Source organism: Rhynchophorus ferrugineus, unplaced genomic scaffold (assembly GCF_030347505.1).
Source record: "Rhynchophorus ferrugineus isolate W39M unplaced genomic scaffold, kcgeb_rfMv2 rfM1, whole genome shotgun sequence".
Classification (NCBI taxonomy): domain Eukaryota; kingdom Metazoa; phylum Arthropoda; class Insecta; order Coleoptera; family Curculionidae; genus Rhynchophorus; species Rhynchophorus ferrugineus.
Genome location: NW_027472580.1, coordinates 51,829,441 through 51,851,019, shown reverse-complemented (window position 1 = coordinate 51,851,019; position 21,579 = coordinate 51,829,441). Strand labels below are relative to the sequence as shown.

The following is a 21,579-nucleotide window of genomic DNA, read 5'->3' as shown; positions in this document are numbered from 1 at the left end:
TACGCGCCTGGATGGATTGTCCAAAGGAGCCCAAATAAAAAAATTCTGTGTGAAATCATCAAAATAATTTACTTTGCTTATTAATTATGGATTTTAGGGTATGTATCGTGTAAGTTCAGAGAAAACTATCAAACGACCAAAAGTAGGAAAAGGCATATTTATAAAAACATAAATTCGATTTATTTAAATAATTGCAATATTTGTGTAAATACTGTCATCAACTTCATCCTCATCATATCTCTCCAAATCATTCTATTTTTTGTTAAATGTCTATCTATATTTAATATTGGCATTTTTTTATTATGTACTATAAAATTTTTGTAAATATTAAATTATAGTAGGCTCGTATACTTGTTTTATCTCGTATACTCGTATATTTGTTATGTAATGGAAATGTTCCCCATTAGTTTCTATGGGTCGATGCCGACATACGGATGATGTTCAAGAGACAAATTGTAGTTGAACGGGTTTAAATCTACTGAATAAATCGCGTGCGGGAGACCCTCCATCTTGACCCAACTTTGACTTCTCAATTTTCAAGCTGCAACAGAAATGGGGTGTCCGGGATCTATACATGATTTTTGCCTTTACCTTTAGAGTTTTCGTAACTTTCTAGGCCCTCCAAAGAGCAATTAAGATAAACATCATTATTTATAAATCGAAAACGCTAAATACTGATTCCCGTATTTTAGAAAAAATACCTGTTACGTACAATGTAACATATTATTTAATAGTTGTCATCGCAAACTCTGATATTCTGGTGGTGTGTAACTCACTTAGTATGGTATTCTAAAATCTTGTGCCCTTTCTTTTTAAAATCACAAAATATCTTATTTTTAATATAATTTTTAAGATTAAATTTATAAAAATTAAATCATAGATCTAATACATTATATAGGCTATTTAAAATAGCAGTGCATTTACGTAATCACGATGTCGAATGTATTGAATATCGGAATTTGTAAATTCCTTTTACAATCTGACAATATTTTGCTTCCACTTTTATTGCAGCTAAAAAGAGATACAATGTTGTCTGATAAGTTCGAGCACATAACCGAATCAGGCTACAAAATTCGGCTGCTTGTGAAATGTTTGCAAAATTCTTCAAGACGTTAGTGATTGAATTAGGGGTTATAAACCGGCAACATTTTTTAGTGCTCTGCTTGTTTTGATAAATTTGAAATTGCTGCTTATTATTACTCTGATGTACTACATTGTTAAAATAACTTATATTTGATAACATTTTCATTTCATTATTTTATTTAGATTAGAATTAGTCAAATTCAAAATGAACTAAAGCTCAAAGTTAATGCGGCAACATTGCGGCCTTTTGACATACATTTAGATGACGCGAATTCACTGTTTTATTGAATGGATTTTACTTCCGAAAATTATGTTGATATTTATATACTTTATAAATATCAACATTGTGCTAACTTTCATTATATTATACAAAATACAATTTATATATGTATAGAGAATGGCGATATTTATGCAAAATACCACCGGATGCGGATACGGATGCATTAATTAACCATCCGAACAATACGCAAATTGTTTTTGCGAAGAAAACAGTTTTAACTCCACAGAAAATTTGAATAATTTGTTTTTCATCTCTAACGAAACGCGGCTCTGGTAATTGATATTAGGTATGTAATTAAAAGCAAATTAGTTCTCTATTGTACATTATCGTTAATTTCTTTCATTTGACTTGAGTGGACATTCTTTTGATCGGGTAGGCACGAGGTTTTAATTGAAAAGTGCGTGTTATTACGTGATTAGTGCCCTACTATTTTGATCAACTGTATAATGAATATTCCTGGAATGGTATGAAATTATCAATTTTAGTTTTATGCTTTTTTGTTTGTTATATTTTATGTTAAAGAAATTGGTAGGAAAATATGTTTATCTGATGATTAAATATTTATAATAATACTATATTTTTACTAAACCTATAATAACTAACCATATTCGAACAATAGTAAAACTTTTGACAAAAACTTATTATTTTTGATTTCTACTTCTGCTATAATAGTCTTCAAAGCTTTCTTCGATTCAGACTTAATATCTTTAATTGATTCAAAGATGATTCAAAAATATTCAGAAATTCGATTAAATCAGGTGAATAGGACTATTGTGGAATTATAAGTAGTTTTTTTCCCCAATCAGTGCTGTATAAGAAAAAATCTTTATGAAAAAAATAAATGTTATAGGTTCATAATTGAACCTTTTGAGTTTATATCGAATAATTGGAGTAAACCGATGATTTTGAAAAATCATTCAATAATTTTTTAAACTATTTAGCGCCAAATCGCTCGTCCTTATGATATGACGTCACTATACAATTAGTAAACAATGAAGTTGGCGCGTAAAAATAAACATTATTTGTTTCGTATTAATTATGAACTAGAAATGATCAAAATGAAAAATGTCAAAGTTCACACATAATTTAAACTGATATGATGATTCACCTGTTGAGATGGATTATAATTTATCTGTCTTAATCGCCTTAACCAGTTTTCTATTCTTTGGTGTTATAACTCTTGGGATCCACATTAAATGCTTAACATCTCTCCTGACAATATTAATTAATGTAGTAAAGAAGGAAAATGTTCTACCTTCTTATGTTTAGATTGACAATAATTCGCAGAGACTGTTATCGACCGATGAACTTCTTCGATCGTTACACTAGTCGCTTGATGTTTCTTCTTTACTAAAGGATTTTCTTTCGTAATGCTTTACGCCCTCACGGATTATTATAGCTGTACCTCTATGTGCTGGGTGTTTATTGTTATCATCTGGGTGTTTTGTATAATAAAGTTTATATTTGGGAATTTGCACATAAAGTTTATCTGTAAAGCGTGTTTTGGAAACCATTATTACGTCAATATTTTGTTCATTTATAAACATTTTTAGTTCCCTGGCGTGATATTGCTGGCCATTGGCATATGATGGCGATTTTGTAATTTAGGTATACAGACATTAGATAAATATGCTGATGACGGTGGTGGTACATTAACTTTTATTGACAAGTCAGTATACAATTTATTTGGTAGTATTCGTATAATTAGCTAGTTTATCGTCATTGGCAATTGACTGTATTTTGTATAATTTTTATAAATCTATCTATAATTTATCTAGTTAATCCTACCTCGTTATATAAATACAATATTTTGTGATGAAACTATTATCACAATACTCAAATAATATTCTTGTAGACAATTTTTCCGGCAAGAACGAATTCATAATGAACATTACCATAATTCGTCTTACTATTTCCGAATCACAGTAGTGTGGGTTAACTGGAGTGAATACTTCCATTTTGAATGCGACAAAACATTTTTAATTTTCTTGACAAAATTTCACCATGATTTGAGTGCCAATTATATTTGTTACTTAATAATTTAATAGTTAAGCCAGTGATGCAGCATATATTAAGTTTGTTTACTTATCTATTAGGCTCTAATGAATGCTGCATTACTAAAAATAATTCTAAAGCATAGTACGAGATTACACGTAAATACTATATATTTTCACTCTATTTGTTTTAAAATTAATTATTTAAATCGCATTGATATATGATTGAACCATATTTAGCCACTATATTGTACCGTTTCTCTTGTATTTCGAATTCATTGAATGTGAAATTCATTTTACATTAAATAAACTTTTTTTTTATATTTTCCAGGTATAAAACTGCATATCTATTAACATTCATTGACAAAAGACATTGAATGTAACAGTAATATATAAAAAAATGTCTGATTTAAAATATGGATCAACAACATAACTTTTATGTATTAGGAATTTTTATTGAGCATAATATATTTTCTTCTTTTCCTCTATTCCAGAGGCTCGACTCGAATAAGCGTTATTTGTTTAAACCGAAGTAAATTATCATGGGATATTGCTATACATAGAAATTGATTCATTTGAATAGTGATCAATTTATCTTGTAAAATCATTGAAAATATATAGGAAAATGTTTAAAGAGAAAGCTCTACCTCAATCGCTCTGCCCAGAAATTGCTCTTCCTTATTTGCTATACGATTTATTCAGGTTCTGCCGATCATCATTACCATTGCCGATTACCTCTAAAGGGAAGGACATTTTCAACGCGGAAACCTTCCTGAAAGATGGAGAAAATTAGTAGCTAAAAATGTACGATATGTACTTTGAACAACACATTCTATCAATTTTTTTGTTAAAATTAATTTATACAGTTTGTATTTAAAATAACGGAATAGATAATATTTTTATTCTGATTCTGATTTTAAAAAAAAATGTCAGCTATAAATATACGTTTATTTTTTTAGTATTCTTTTTAGTTTATTTTATTAGTTTAAACTCATCATTATAGAGTATTCAGATAAATATTTTAGGAAATATTACAAATCCATATAATATGTAATTTTGAATAATGTAAGTTGAAATTGACTAAAGAATTCATCAAAAAATTTAATCCAGGAATGCAAAATTATCTCTATTTGTAAATCTAATATTATATTAGATTAAAAAATGTTATATAAATAAATATGTAACAAAAAATTAAAAGTAAGAAAAGTGTAAAACTGATTTGATAGGATATTCAATTGGACGAAGAACTATTTTAAAAAGCATAACTACCATTAAATTTTATAATAACCTATTGTAATTACTAGAGTATACGTTATATTGTGTATACAATTGTATATACAATCAAATTGTATGTATACTGTAAATAAAAAGTATGTCTTTTTATACTCAAACTATGGCAACTTTTATACCATCTAAACATAATTTTGCGTGAAGGATTTTACTGTTTTAATTGTAAGGAAAGTACATCTTCATCATAAGAATAACATAGAGAAATATTTGAGATTTTAAATTGATTTGAGAAACTCATCTATTCGGGTATACTATAAGGTACTTGGATCCATATTGTACTTACTTTATGCCAGTGATATCCAAAATCAGCATAAATGCAAAGGAGGAGCAACAATTGTCACATTTGGTGATGATACTACGTTATTCGTTAAAAAACTGCCAATAATATTAATCAGTGGAATAGTAAATGGCTCTAAAGCTCTGCATTCTTCTAAATGTTCCAAAGCCTATACTTGTGTATTTATCGCACAAAAAAACATTATGTGCAAGTGATAATTGGTTCTAGAGTAATATAGCAAAACAGATTCGAATTATCACTCCACAATGAATTATATATAAGATATTTATTATATAAACAACTATTCCAGTTTCAGAGAGAACTCCAATTTCAATATAATACAAACTTATTTAAAAAAAGTTTTCACAGCATTGTTAACGTTCCAGTATATTATAAATGAGGGCATCCATACTTAAGAGCAAGGATGCCATAAGGATGCCAATGATCAGTAAAGAAATGAATCAGTTTATCAAAAAAATACCAAATGAGATTGCTTGCAGGACAACAGTAGATCTACTCGTTAGGTTCAAGATAAAAACAACATTTGAATTAGTACAGTTAAGCTAACATATGTATAAAAATAATAGCATATTTTAAACTTATATATAGTGCACTAGTGAGATATCCAGCAAACGCTAAGTAAGTTTGGGCTTGTGGTCTTAGATCTTCGTTTTAAGGATAATGTTAAGGAACAGTTACTAGATAGTAAATTGATTGTCATTTTACTACTTTACTAGAGAATGATTTTAAATAAAAAAATGTCACAAAAGTGGTTAAGAAAACTTTTTTAAAGGTACTGTTGACATTGCCTTTATTTTGACTTATAGCCTGGCCTAGCAATACTTTCACGAAGCCGTCAAGGTTTTCTACTTGAAATATATGGAAAAGTTGTAGTTAATGATGGCCAATATCTTGAACATAATACGTTGTCCCCATTTCTCTGAATACAGTTTCAAAGTTACAAAGAACCTCAAAACTTGTCTGTATACTTAATTAATTTTGAAATAAGTTAATAAATGAAGTAAAACTTTATTGCTATTACTGTCATATATCTTTTTTCTTATATTACATTCAAACATAACCTTCAATTGCAATAATTACATAAAAGAGTTTAAGTCACGTGACAAGTAACTAGGAGACCTGACAACATCTGCTCCTTGTGTCACGTATTCAACACGTGCATAATATAATACGCAATGCTCTATTACTTTTTCCTCACATCGTATTTATTTTACACATCAGATTGTCCGTTTCAGTCGGTTTACCAACGAAACAAAAACAATACGATTGGTCTTAATTGAAACGCGCGCGTTGCTTTTTTCAAACTCGTTCAACTAAAGCACATACTAACTCACACAGCGGCACAAATAACGCACACGCTCAACAAATAACGTCGAAATCAATAATTAAATTGTTAAAAAAATTTTAGCGGGCTCCAGGCCGACAGATGCTATAAAACGAACGTGTCTCCTGTGGTTGCCAGTGCGAGGATGTTTTCAAACAAAGCCAGGTCGCAGAAAAACGTGAAATTCAAGAAGCTGGAAGAGGTGACGTTGCCCAATGCCAAACTCAAGTTCTGCGCCGATCAGCTGCAGAATTTGAACTTAATGTTTCAGAAGCGGCTGGAACAAGACGTTCCCGTGGATGCACCCACCGGTAGGATTTGTTTTTGACGTCATCGTATTGTTGTCCTTAAAATTAATCATCTATTTCAGAAAAATCACTCAACTTAGCCAGGTCCGTGACCGAGCGCTTGATACAGAGATTGTTCTGCGGAGTGGGCCAGATCGATAGCCGATTTACATCAAAATTTTTAATTGAGAACCATTTTAGCTCCAATCAAGTATGTATTTATTTTGTTTATTTTTAACCGGCTATATACGTATCTAATGTATTGCTTATTAAAAGTGATTAGATGGGAGAAAATACGCTGATGAATTTAACATATATATAATAATGCGAATATTATAGATTATATTTTTCACTATTTTTTTATGTAATTTTAGTGACTATAAATATTAGCAGGGCTATGCATTAAATAGCAAGCCTATGGGATGTATATGGGATTTGGTTTGTGATACGCTGCAATACACCAGTGATACTAATATTGAGTAGTATAATAATTAAGCAGTTATGAAAAAACTATCGATAGGGAGTTTAACAACAGCTCAATTTAAACGTAAAATTACATTTTTCATGACGATAGTTCAGGTCGTCTACCAGGTGTTGGTGATTCTTTTCCGGGTTTTTAGCTAAAGAAAACATCATTTACACTGGATAGTTGAAATGTATTTATTCAAAGTATCCACCATTTGATTGTATAGATTTTGTCCATCTGTCCATTTATGGATTGTCATTCAAAAAGAACTGCTTTTCCTTTGGGCTAAACCATTCATTGAGAAAATTTTTAACCCCTTTGAATTGGATGAAATGCTCGATGTAAAAAGGTGATTCATAATATACGACATCAACCTGGTCCCATCGGACACAGAGAATGGTCCCTCGACCATAGCGATTTGGCTTTGCAGTCGATGGCCCGGTTTCGCCAGGTGATAACCATGCTCTTTTTATTTGGAATATTCTGAATAAATCAATTTTTTATCAGCCAGCTTTGGCTTTACTATATTCGAAGTAGAAGTGACTTCCTGTCATACCTTTGAAGCATTGCATTTCACTGAAGATTTTTCGATTTTCTAACTGCTTGTCATTCATGTGGCACACATATTTTCATGTTTTCTTCATCTGAATCATGATCTTTTATTGTTTGTATTGTATTGATTTTATGCGACTCGGTTCTCGTTCAACCTATCTGCCAATTGTTTCTGAGTTTGTGATGGGTATTTATCCAATAATTATTGCAATTTCGTACCTTTAAACGTTTTAGGTCGATAAGGAAATTCTTTGTCTTGAACATTGAAATCACCAGATTTGAATGATTGAAGCCACGTTTCACATGTTTTTGTGGTTGTTCAATAACAAGCGATGATTTTGATACAAGAAAAGTAATGTGTGCCGCAACGTTCAATATGCACAAACTGGAGAGTACCAACACATCTGGTATATGACATTAGCATTTCAAAAGTGTTTTGATCCAGGATATCGTCATAAAAAACAGATAGTAAGGTGTGTGAAATTGATGAGTTTTGTGTGAAATTAAATAGTTTTGCATAACGTAGATGATTAAATGGACCAAAACTGACAGTAAAGAGACGCATTTATAATTTTTTATAAAATGTTTGGCGATGTTAATACCCAATCGGAATCATTTTTGGGCGTTATGAGATTACATACCATTGCAGATGTTAAATATCCACCATATCCAGAAAATATTTTTAAAAAATGGGTCCCGCGATGGCTAGATTGATCCAATAAATACTTACTTTTCATTGTTAAAATAATCATATTTTTAAGGTCATATATAAAAATACAAACTACACATACATTTGAGTAGATATATAAATGAAAGGCAATATCTTGCTCTTAATATTTCTTGTTAAATTATATCAGTATTCTTTGGTAAATTTTAGTTCATTGGAACATTTAATGAGAAGAAATATTTTCCTTAATTATCAAGATTTTAGAATAATTGTTTACTTCTAATTATTTTTGAATATTATGTTCGTATTTAATAATACCAATAAATTAATAATTTTATTTAATACCAATACAATAATAATTAATAAGTTACAATAACTTAATTAATTATTTAATACATTTTCCTGACCATTTTATTCTTCTATTGAATTAAATTAGTTTATATATTACATAATTATTTATTTTATCTAACATGCAATATATAATATTAAATAACTGAAATTAAATATTTTACTTGTGCATATTGTTGGTTTAATATATGCGTTAATAATAATCAATGATTTACTAAAACATATTTATTACATTATCTTGGCGATTTCAATTTATGTTTATTGCTACATTTTTCAGTCTTGTCTTTTTTGTTTTAAAAATTATGTAGTGACAAAGTATATATGAAAAATATTATTGTATATTAAAATAATTAAAACGGTATATATACAATAGAAAAATATGCAATAGGATAATGGACTAAAAACTCTTTAAAATGAATTGTTGATACCTGAAAAATGGTACCTAAAAATTTAAAATTTGAAAGTTGAATTTGGTAAGAAAGAAACTGAGCAGTGAAAATATATGTTTATAATATAGTTACTATTTGTGCAACATAAAATAATTATTAATTGAACTTTATTATATTCTATTCCTCAAAACTTTGATAAAACCTTTTGGCAGGGATATTCTTACATTTTTTATTTGAAAACGAAAAACTCTCACTATAATAATATATAAGTTAAGTGACACTCAAAAAACTTTTATTTTACTTAGTATTTAGTTTCAGTAGCCAGTCCGGTAACGGTCGCATAATATTATTTCGATAAATTAATAATGAATGATTCTTTGAAATCTTTATTTCTCTTGTGGATCGAGATAAAAACATGCCTTTTTGAAGATTAGTTCCTGATTTTGAGTATTACTGAAAAATGTTTTTTCCATTTTCCATTATATTTATTGTTTTAAACGGTAGAATAGAAGTAAACAGACGTTAGAAGCCATCTTGTTTTGAAAATTTTATGCTATTAAAATAACGCTTACAGCGTAAAAATATATTTTCAAAATCAGTATAAATTTATCGAGGATTTTGTTCTTAACGTAATTTTGAAGTGAGACACCATAGATCTTTTGGATTTAAGTGTTGTTTTGTGATTGAGCATTTAAAATAAGCTTTGAATTCGATATTTTGTAGAACATTAACCAGAGATCTCCAAACCTACATACTATACACATAAATATTGACAATAAGTTTACCTCAATTATAAGTTATATTACTTAAAATATCTCTTTTTGCATTAATTTTCTAGTAACGCTATTCTTGTGACAAATGCTTATAAGTTAATTTATGATAAGATATTTAACAAAACATGTAACATAATTTGCTTTTATGATAATAATGGCTAATTTTTTTTCGGATTTTATTAGTTACTCACCTGTCTGTAGGCCTAATGTTTAGGACCATGGCTCGGAACCTACATTAAGCGATAGGTTTAATATATAATCTAACCAAAGTTATTTTGTACATACGTCATCTAAATTTGTGACGACAAAACGTCGAAGTGTTGCCGTATAAACTTTGAGTTTTAGTTCAGTTTGGCTTTGACATACAACAACATTCTATATACTGTTATCAAATATAATTTATTTTAGCATTATAATAAATCTAATGATTATATTATCAAAGGACTTAAAACTGCAATTAAGTACACAGTTATAATACTTTATAGGTTAGGGTAGTGTTTGATTATATTTACAATGAACTCTTTTCCATACCACCTATGAGTTAGAGTTCTAGGCGCATTTGTATATCCAAGTAATATTACTTTCATTAGAGAGATAAAAACCTTTTACGATTAGTCCCTGTGTCCTTCGGTAAAGAGTTTCCTTATAAAGACATTTTGATATCAAGTATTTCTCGTTTGTTCTGTTAATACGTGTATACGTCTTTCTTGACAAAACTATATTTAATCACTGCATTCTTCTTAGTGCATTTGCCATATCTAGCCATATCTGCAAAACAGTTACTATTTTTTCTCTCCTAACACATTTTAATCAAATACTCATGTATATTCTGAAAAATTACACACATATCTATGCACATAAATCTTTTACAGACTACAATAAGATCCCCTAGAGTTATCATATATTAATTATATACTCACCTTTATTTGTCTTATCGAGTTCATCCAAACCGAAGCACGAATTACAATATATTTACAATGAATTATGAATAAATGTTATGACTAATAAAACCTAATCAATTGTTATCCCACGTTTACCTTTTTTCATCAACTTTTGTTGTTATAACACTATTTTTATAATCATCTTGCCATGAGTGACCGTTGGGTATATTGGTCCCATTCTGAAATATCCATGTTAAATAATAAGTCTTTCTTCATTTTAGTATATACTTTTAAAAGTTTTAATCTTTTAAAAGCTATATCCGGAAGTTCAATCAGACCTCTTTGAAACTTTTCAGACTAACAGTTTGATTTTAAATAATTGTATTAAATTATGTTTGTATTGAAAAAGTACTCACTGTTTCTATATATTTTGTGTATTTAATCTCTGATGGAGATAACATCAAGCTAATTTTGATTTGTTACACGCTTCGTATGAGGATGGTTTATTTCGGTGAATTCAAGATAATATTTTTAACTTTTTAAGACATTTTAGTGACCGTGTCCATACTAATATTCAGTACTGCAACATGCTAAAAAATATTTTCAATAAAAATCGCAGCAAATTAATAATTAACAGTAAAATTGCTTATCTCTCTAACGCATTTTACTGGAAAGAGAGCTTATCTTGTTCCTGTTTTGATTAGTAACTGATTAGAAAGACAATATGTTGTCATTTTTCAATCAGAGGTCCCATGAGTTATGTCCTATGTCCCAATAAGCATTGATTTGAAATTTATCAAAATAAGCAAAGTATTAAAATAATGTTTCTCGGTTTATAACCGCTTATCACTATTGTTTTGAAGAATTTTGCATACGTTTAACAACCAGATGACCTTGGCAGGCTAGTTCGGTTAAACGTTCGAATTTATCAGACAGCATTGTGTCTCTTTTAACTAAAATAAAATGAGAGGGATTGTCTGATTCTAAAACGAATGACGTATGTACACAGAACTTTGGATAGATTATAGTTGGCACAAGAGAAACTCTATATTTCAGAGACAAATAATATTTTAGTAAAACAGTGTATACTGAATTAATTAATTTTACGGGCAGGAAAACAGTAATAAAATGCTAATAAACATAAATTTAATCATTGCGGTATAATTAACTAATGAATCAATTATCTTGATTATAACAAAGAATGTTGGTCAAACATTTTCTGCATATGTTTTTATACACACTAGTTATGCGTTTTAAAATGATTTTCTTATGTTTGATGCGTCTTTCCATGCTTTTCTGCTATAATATATAATATTTAAATTATTGCTTCGTTTAAAAAAGTAATTGTACTGATCTACATGTCTATACATATTTTTGAATGCACTAATAAGATATTTTATTATTTTTGATTTAGAATTAATCTGTGTTACTATATATTAGAAACAATAACTGAATATAAAATTAATAAATTAAGTAAATGTACTGGTACATGGAATATTATGAGGCTTAATGATATAATAATTATTTATACTGCCACGTATTTGTTGAGTAAAAATATTCACTGTTATATTTGCGGTATATAATTTGCTAAGAAATTTTCTATCATTTATCAAACATTTTATGATGAACTTCATAGTAACCTAGAAACCCTGAAATCGATGAAATACTAAAATATTAATTAATTCCAGGATATAATAATATATTCTTATCAACTTACTACCTGAAAACTGTAATATATGCTAATTATCATTCGTTATCTATGTTTAATGACGTTCAAAAAGTTATACCGCTTAATATAATGACAATATATATATTGGATTCTTGAACAAATACCGATAAATTATTATTGTTTTGTTTATATATTTTAAATTCTTAAAAGAATTAAATAAAGGTATTGTCAGACAAGTCTTTCTAAATTTGGCTAATTTTAATTATTGTTTGATTTATATTAATACGATATATTATTTAATATGCTGAAAAAAACGTCAACAGCAAGACCTATTGCTATATATACTTGTTTATATAAAAAATTAAACTAATTAATTAATTAGCATACAAATTATGTACAAGCTTGTTCTGTATACATTTTTATAAATACGCGATTGATAGTTTTCTGACAGCGCTATTATTTTTTACTACGTATGTTTATTTCTAAATAAATAATTTTTCACTATACTATCTATTATCATTCATTATCATTAAGATTTCAGTTTTATTTGATGTTATATTTTCCCCATTATAGTTATATAGTAAATATGATTTGTTTCAATAAATAGCACAATAGCACAAGTAGTACTATATATAATAGTTATGGAAGGCATATGGGTTTGGTTTAAAAGATATTTATGAAAACATAGTGACTCATAATAATAAGTATTTATATTCTAATAGAGAGGAGCAATATAGGAAGCCTATGTTTGATTTTTTTACAAATACGTTATATCCTTTACGGATATTGACAGATACGGAATGGGAATCTTTTTCAAAAATTAATTTGTTGTATATTGACATCATACTTGCACCTGAGAACTGATTATTCCTAGATAAACACCATTTTTCAACTACTTACCATATAGACCGAACAGCATTTTCACTTACATTCTCAAACGCATTAGTTCAGACGATCTAAAACTCTTACAGACTGTTTAAATTAAAATTAGTTTTTCTTTCATAAGGCTTTGTTCTTATTTATTTACAAAAATCTGTTGTACCTTTGCATAAAACAATAACTTTTGGCAAAATTCAATGATATTTATTAAGATACCATCTTTCAAGAGAGATAAATTCATTCCTGTGCTGCCCTATTTTTTTACACGTTTTTCTTAGAACGTCTGGTCTCTGCTTTAAAAATACGCTTCAATTTCGACAATATTTATTAATTTGTGCCCAACCTCTTTAACTGAAGCATTCTTTTGAAGCCTACAAACAACCAGTAGTCACTGCGGGGTAGCTATAGACTATGGAAACTTGTTCCTTTAATTTAGTCTTTGTTTTCATCTAGTTATGTGCATTATTTTGAAAATAATAACGGTTGTCACAATAATACCAGTGTGATCTTAAAACTAAATTCGAAATAAGAATATATGAAGAAAGAAGAAATAAGAATATGAGGAAATTTTGACACATACCATTTAAAAGTCAGGACTACTAGATTAAATTTAAGGAGATAGGGGGCGGTATTAAATGTCAGGTTAAGAACTCATTGGGTGACATGTTTTTGGCAAAGCTGAAACATTTTTCAGCAAACGGAAACAAAATATTGTGACTTTTTAACAAAAGTTATAACATATATGGATTCATAATTTTATTTTATTCTTAATATTACACAAAGTATTAATATTTTTTTACATAAAAGTTTTTTTTTGTATTATTGATAGTATTATTGTGTCTCATAATTGCATTTATCTCGTTGCTTGACTTTTTTAAAAACTTATGAATATTGCTCCGTCATATCTCAAATCAATCAGTCAGTTTTGATTTCTACTATTTAGAAGTGGTAATTTTGATAAGAAAGTTTTCCATTCTTCAAATGGCCTGGAAGACTGAAGCACTTCCAAGACTTATTGGATGAAAACCCAGCTCAAACTATCTAAGAATTTTCAGATAGTTTACGATCCAAAAGGAGGATAAATGAATTGAATTGAATGATATGAATTGACTGAAAATTTGAAGATTGACGGTTTCATTACTTGCCTCCCAACTAATGTGTTTTTGTGGCATATTGTAACTAGAAATGGAAAGTGGATATACAGTATTGCAGCTCAAATGGAAAGTTCTGGCAAAATTGATAATTAGATCGCTACCAAATTAATTTTTCTTTTTGATACGTTATCGCCATGTTGCCAAAAAAATAAGAATAGGTTATAAAAAATGATGGAAACTATTTTAATGATTAAATACATGATTTTGATGGTATTTAAATAAATTGATAATAATTTTAATTGTAATTATATTATATTATATAATTATATTATAAATCGGAAGATTAACTTACAAAATAAAATTCCTTCAACAAATAAATAATATAATATTTATCTAAATATTTTGTGATAATTTTAATATCGTTTGGAGTGAAAAAAGATAAGAGATAATTTTGGTTACAGAACTTTTCAGTCAATGGCAAGGTCAAATTAAATGTGACTCAATCACATTGCGAATTTTAAAATAATTTTGCATAAACAATAAAACGCTTAAAAATTATACTTACTGAAAAATGCTGGTTCTTCTCTGTATAAGAGTAATATAGGAAAAATTATTAACTAAATTCGAGTGTATGTTAATATGACATTGTTAACCTATTTTATATTTGACTCTGGTATAAACATTATCCATTTCATCGAAATAATGTTCTTTGACGAACCAATTAATTATCTTATTTACTAAAATTGAATGCTATCAAATATGACTAATTCTTGTTTTGAACCAATAAAGTAGGTGTCAGGCCAGACCATGACATCATATTAACAGATTTCCAGAACTTTTAACATTTTTTCTGTCTGTCTGTGACGACCATAACAAACATATATCAAGTGACTTAGTTCCATTAGAATAGGTGATTGATGCTATTTTTCGGGTATGTTGAAGCCATGAGCAAATAATTAAAATTCTTTTTAATTGGACGTATTTTTGTTATGAGGTTAATTTGATTCCACGAACAATAAGCATATGGTATTATTTTCGTTTTTCTAGATATAGGATGGTCTATATATGATCTATTGATTTTTATATAGCCATTTTATGTTTTCATATATAAATCATTTTAATCTCTAAATAATTTTGTTAAAGTATCACATTCAATTTTCATTTTTGACGTATATTCTATAAGTAATTTGAACGCAAATGTATTTTCTATTACTTATTTTTTTCAAATTTTATAAATTATTATATACATGATATTCAACCTGCAACTTTGCTGAAATAATGTAGATCCTACAGAGTGTGGATTATGTATGGTATGGCCATGTTGCTGCAGAAAAAAAATAATGGAAAACAATTTAAATAATATATATTGTATTTATTTAAGAGAAAAAATTATCAGAAATCACGCTAATTTAGGAACTGGGTCTCAATTTTTTAACACATAAATAGTAAAAACGTGATTTAGAGAATCGTGAATAAGAAAACTACTCTAAGTGGTTGCAAGTAGGTCACTAACACTCAAGTGTTGGAGCAGGTAATAAAAATGACATGTTAATGTACATTTACGCATATTAATTGCACCTGGATTTTAAAATTAATTTAAAATTATAGTTAAATTTGTTTAAATTCTTACATTAAAATTATTAGTTTCAATAATTTAGAAAAAAATCAGAGAATTATGTATTAATTTTAATTTCTTTTGAGCATAGCTCAATTTATTTGGAATATATTGTGCGCTTAGATGCTCTGTTACACCATATTCTTTATAACAATGATAAGTTGGCATCCTACGACATTTTAGAGAATAATTTAGAGAATATCTAATATTCTTGAAATATAGTTGAAAACAAATATTTTACTTGTGCATAAGTTAAAATATGTTTTAATAATAATCAAAATGCTTTACCAAAATATATTTACTATATTGTATTGACGATTACAATGTATGTTTCATACATTCTTCATTCTTGTCTTAATTATTTTAAAAAATGTTTTAATCACAAAGTGTAAATGGAAATATATAACAGTTATTAAAATAATATGAAAGATATATATACAACGGAAAAATATACAATGTGGACTATAATTGATTGAAAACTATTTAAAATGAATTGTGGATACCCGAAAAATGGTACATCGAAATTTGAAATTTGAAAATTGAGTTTAACAAAATAAAACAAGGGTACACAATGTAAGGAAATCATTAAAATTCCTCTTAATAAGATTATTTTCTTCATTTTAGTTTTATAGTAAACAATCTTTGTTTAAATGAATAACAAATTCTGGTTATGATAATGAGTATTTATACTCTAACAGATATAGGAAGAACAGCAGTATTGAAGCTTAAATCCTTCGCAGAAATTGACAGATAGGGAATTTTGTTCACAAATTAATTTGTTGTATATTTGTCATAATTGTACCCCAGAAATGTACCCCAGAACGATTTTTCAACTACTTACCATATCGATAGTATTTTTTCAGATGATCTAATATTCCGGCGACATGATAATATTCACCATAAATAAAATATATGTAGAGTCTCAACGAGCCTGTTTAAATTAATTAAATTGATTTTGCTTTCATAAGGTTTTATTCTTTTCTTTTAAATATTTTGTACATTTGCATATAACATAACTAACTAATAAAACAATAACGTTTAGAAACATTCAACGCAATTCATTAAGAGACCTTCTTTTAGGAGTGATACATTCAGTCCAGCTTTCCTGTAATTTTTGTACATATTTTTTTCAGATTGTCTGGGTGAATAAGGTGTGTAATCAAGTTAATAATAATAAGTAATTGTAAATGTCGGTAAAACTTGCGTATCATATATATCAGTTCCCACTCGTCAAAGAGTTTAATAAATAGTCTTTGTAGTTTAATAATCTGAATACATAGTCCAATAAAACAGTATTCACGCTTCATGGATGACGTCAATATAGTGCCAAATGCAGTTTGCAAAAGTCTAAAATTCGTTTTTTAAACTCGGAGCGGATTTTTCCTTCTCAGTTTTCCCTAGTTAAAAGCAGACAGAGTGCTATCTGAGGCGCCAGAACGTATAACGGAATCGATCACTAAAATTCAAAATAGAATTTGGTATTGATTTGGTTGGTACTGGTCGACCCTGTTGTCACTGTCTACAAAGTTCTTCATATTTGTAATAATTAGAGGGTACAAAACAGCAAACGTTATAAACCAAAATTCTAAGTTAAGTGTTATTTTAAGGTCTTAAACAACCATTAGTCACTGGGGGCAGATCTAAGCTATAGAAAGTTCGTATAATTTAGCCATCGTTTTCATCTATTTATATGCATTATTTTGACGCAGTTGTCTCACTAAAACCACTGTTAATTTTGAATAATTTGCAAAAAACATAATAATTATGTTACTGGTGTTAATTTAAATTTCTTTTTAGCATAACTCAACTCATTTGGAATATATTGTGCGCTTAGATGCTTTGTCCCATCCTACCCTTTATAACAGTGATGACTTACCGTCCTACGAAATTTTAGAAAATAATCAAGATTGTCCGGCAGGTTACGCCAAGATCAGACTAACCTCGTCAACACTTCAGGCATGGAAGGAGTTTACCAATTCAAATGGATACCTCCGAAGGTATTTCTTTTAATAATACAATTTCGAATCGACATTGTTTGTTTTATTATTAAGAGATCGCATTCAAGCGAAGATGGTCGAGCTTTTAGCCCAAGCAGCTGTTCAGGAAAAACCAAACTCTCCTTTACAAGTAGACGAATCTGTAATGTGTGGAATACCTGGAAAAATTGTAGATCCTTTTACATTGTATCACATTTTAAAGATACCTGCAAATGAACAAGTGTTTTATGGACCAAGTAATTACTTATACTTGTGGTGTTAATATATAATATATGTTATATTTCAGGTGGTAACGTTCCTAGATTTCCTGATACTAGAGACTTCAGATTAGCTATTGTTGATGAACCACATGGTATCAAAATAAAAGTAGAATTTCTCTCGCCTGCTTTGTCAAGTATTTCGATAAAAGTAATGATACTTATAGCTATTGACGTAGATATGTGGCCCTCATCAACTGACTTTCCAGCACGCGTACCTCTTGGACATCTTGATTGTTTATTATATCATCAAGCGGCTCAGTCGGTAAGCACAACATACGTTTCATTTGCCAAAGTATATTGATTTTTAATTTATCAGGGAATGTACCTAGTAGGCTATGGCGTGCATTCAGCAGCATGGCAAATTAGATTAGCGGCAGCAGAGTATTATTTGTTTAATCATTATGGGGCTAAAAGTACCGTTAGAACTGTTTTGGATATTCTGTATGAAATTCTTATTGATATCAATACTCGAAGAAAATACCAGAAACCGGTAAGTAATGTTACAAAATATGTAGGTTTTAACAAATATTCGAATTATGAAATCAGTTAAGTTCAGTTAACAAAATGCTATATAGATTTTATATTGAGATGTAAAAAATTAAACCAATGAAGTATCCAAGTAAGATTATATATAAGAATATATAAGAATCGTTAGCTTAAAATATTTATTTTTTTATTAAAGCAATTAAAACAATTATGTTATTTAATTGTATCTGAATATAATCTCAATAAATCGAAATTATACAACATTTCAGCATCATTGGGATCGTTTTCAGCTTTTTTACTGTCAGCAACTTTTATTTTTCAGCTTTCCAACAAGATCTTCTTGTTAACTGTGATTAGTTTTTACATATTTTAGTGATTAGTGATTTTTAGCGAATCTGGATTTATTAATTATCATTAATTTTCAGTAAAAACTTCTGGAAATTCAATTTATCAAAAGCTTAGCCTTAATTTTCTAGTTTTTTTTTTCAATAAGGAGCGTGTTTAACATATCTTATATTTACGTCTCGTTATTTTTTGCCCATTCGAAAAGTGTATCTGTGACTGGACCATCCCTGTTAATAGAATTATGACGTCGTTTATCAAAATATGTTCTCACTCCCCTTATAAAAAAATAAAACATGGACAACCCTCCCTCCATATATGTTCTTACGTATTAAATGAATGATTCAGTTATTAATGTCAAATCAGGGGTGTGCAACTCCAATGGTAAGTAGTGGGGCAAAGTTTTGCTTAGTTTAATCATTGGCGGCGCTGACAACGTGAATTTGATTGGTTAATTTAAAATAGTTATGTAGAAACCTGTAAGGAAAATACTTTGCTTTGATTGGTCTGCCATTTCGCCTGATTACTTTGTGACGTCACATTTATTTCCCAATAGTATTTAAATGAAAATCAAATTTAAATTTTAAAATTAATTTATTAAAATAAAATCCTATACATATATACATAAGTGTAAGTAATATAAATGTATATAAACAGAAAGCAAAAAAAACAATTATGAACTCTATTCTAGGCCAAATTAAAATATCTATAATTCTTCTATAACGCCTTCCCATATTTGTTTAGTGCAATCAATTTTATGGGATCTATTAGAGTTCTAACTTATCTTGATATATTGAAGGTAAACTTTAAATCCTTCCCTGTTGATATTGCATTAACTTCATTAAACTAAAAATACAATCACACCTCGTAATAACTTTTAAAATTTGGTCTTGAAAATCATTATGGATTGGGTAGTTGAAACATTAAACATTTATGTGTTTTTTGAAGTTATTTATATTTTAGAGTATTTAATCTGTGGAACTACTTAATATAGAATGTAGATAAATATTGCATGTTGCTTCTTCTTCAAATACAATATTAGACTCTTGTTTTCCTCAGAGCAAAGTTCTCTGGACCTGAAAATATAGACTCAACTGGCGATTTAACAACCTCAAGTAGTACTAGATCTCCCGTTAAAAAATAATATAAGTTATCTAACATGTTCATCTTCTTCACAGTTTTCTCCGGGAGAATGATGTGAAAAAAGTGATGATGAGCCCTTTTAAAGATTCCTCGAACATACTAGGCGAAAGATGCTGTTTCTACTTCCATGAACTCTAATAGATCCAACAAAATTCTCTAAGCAATCTTGGTTAAGATTTATTAAACAAATGTAATTATTTGTAAATTTAGACAAAATAGATTTATTTAAGGTAATAAATCCCCTAAAAGTAGCAATTAAATTTTTAATTGATGGCACCGTAACAAATATTTTCTTAACAATATTTTAGGGATATTTTACAATTAAAAGTAGTATTTATTACTACTAATTATCCAGCTTTCTTAATTATTACCTTTTTGTAAGACTTCTTTATGTAGAGACATCACACGAACAACTTGGTAGATTAATTGAATTTCATTACTACTAACATCTTCATAAGTAGGTTTTGACTTTCAGTAAACAAACAATATATAAAAAGACATGTAGTAGATAGATAATTTTATATGTACCTGATAAAAATAATGTTGGATATGCATTTACCCTAATACCTGTTCGTGAAGGAAGGGTAATTCTAAATTTTTCACTAAAATGTCCGTGACAGGCACCATGACGTTGATATATTTACATTGTGGTTTATCTAGGTAACTTACTATTATTTACTTGATCAACCCATTTTTGGAAAGGAGCGACATCATTCTTTGGGAAACGATTAATTAGTTTAATTTCCGTAGTAGATTTTTACCCCGGTACACTACATCTTTTACTACAATGACGCATTGTCATCAATTTTTATATTATTACTCCACAATAATTAATGTAAAACAGAAAATATGCACAACTTAAAACGAAGATTTCTTGATTTAAACAAAAACCAAAACCTTAGAATCACGTATTATATAGTGGTGGCACCAGGAATTTAAACTAGCCAATCACAATTTGCGATCGCAGCGCTACCGTTGATTGAACTAAACAAAACATTTCCCCAAGGTCGCCTATACCTATGAATTTTCTAATTTTTCTATGTGTCAAATTACTATGGCAAGTTATCAAAATTAGTGTTCAGTAATACCCAAGTTTTGAGGTTTACTAAGCGACAATGATTCACATCTTTTGGCCAAAGATATTAGTGGAAGAGGTCACACGCCAGATATCCCAAACTAATGAGTAAAAGTGCATGAATATTTAAATTTGAAAAAGTTATAATACTTCAAAAAATGTAAATAATAATGAAATTATATATTTAATCAAGTTAATAATAATAAAACTTGCGTATCATAGTCGACCCCGCAGTCAAATACATACAAAATTCTTCAGGACTTTAGTGACAATAATTAGAAGTTAAAAACCAGCAAATGTTTTAAACCAAAATTATAGGTTAATGCGGCAACATTCCGATGTGCCAAAGTCACAAATTTTAGTGACGTGCATTTGATGTTTTATTCG

At 28.6% G+C, this 21,579-nt stretch overlaps 1 protein-coding gene across 9 annotated transcripts in view; it reads left to right on the top strand.

The window, feature by feature from the left end:
* LOC143206972 (uncharacterized) overlaps positions 1-21,579 on the top strand; it is a 36,373-nt gene that overhangs the window by 5,121 nt on the left and 9,673 nt on the right. For 3 of the 9 annotated variants that reach the window (XM_076419909.1, XM_076419904.1, XM_076419911.1), the window contains exons 2-7: positions 6,354-6,580; positions 6,640-6,767; positions 17,687-17,886; positions 17,941-18,122; positions 18,173-18,408; positions 18,463-18,636. In XM_076419909.1, coding sequence (XP_076276024.1) covers positions 6,415-6,580; positions 6,640-6,767; positions 17,687-17,886; positions 17,941-18,122; positions 18,173-18,408; positions 18,463-18,636 — 1,086 coding nt within the window. In that variant the 5' untranslated portion in view covers positions 6,354-6,414. Of the gene's footprint in view, positions 1-1,544; positions 1,828-6,290; positions 6,581-6,639; positions 6,768-15,095; positions 15,206-17,686; positions 17,887-17,940; positions 18,123-18,172; positions 18,409-18,462; positions 18,637-21,579 lie in introns of those variants that run through there. The other 6 variants (XM_076393762.1, XM_076393761.1, XM_076419907.1 and 3 more) reach the window with 5 other exon arrangements.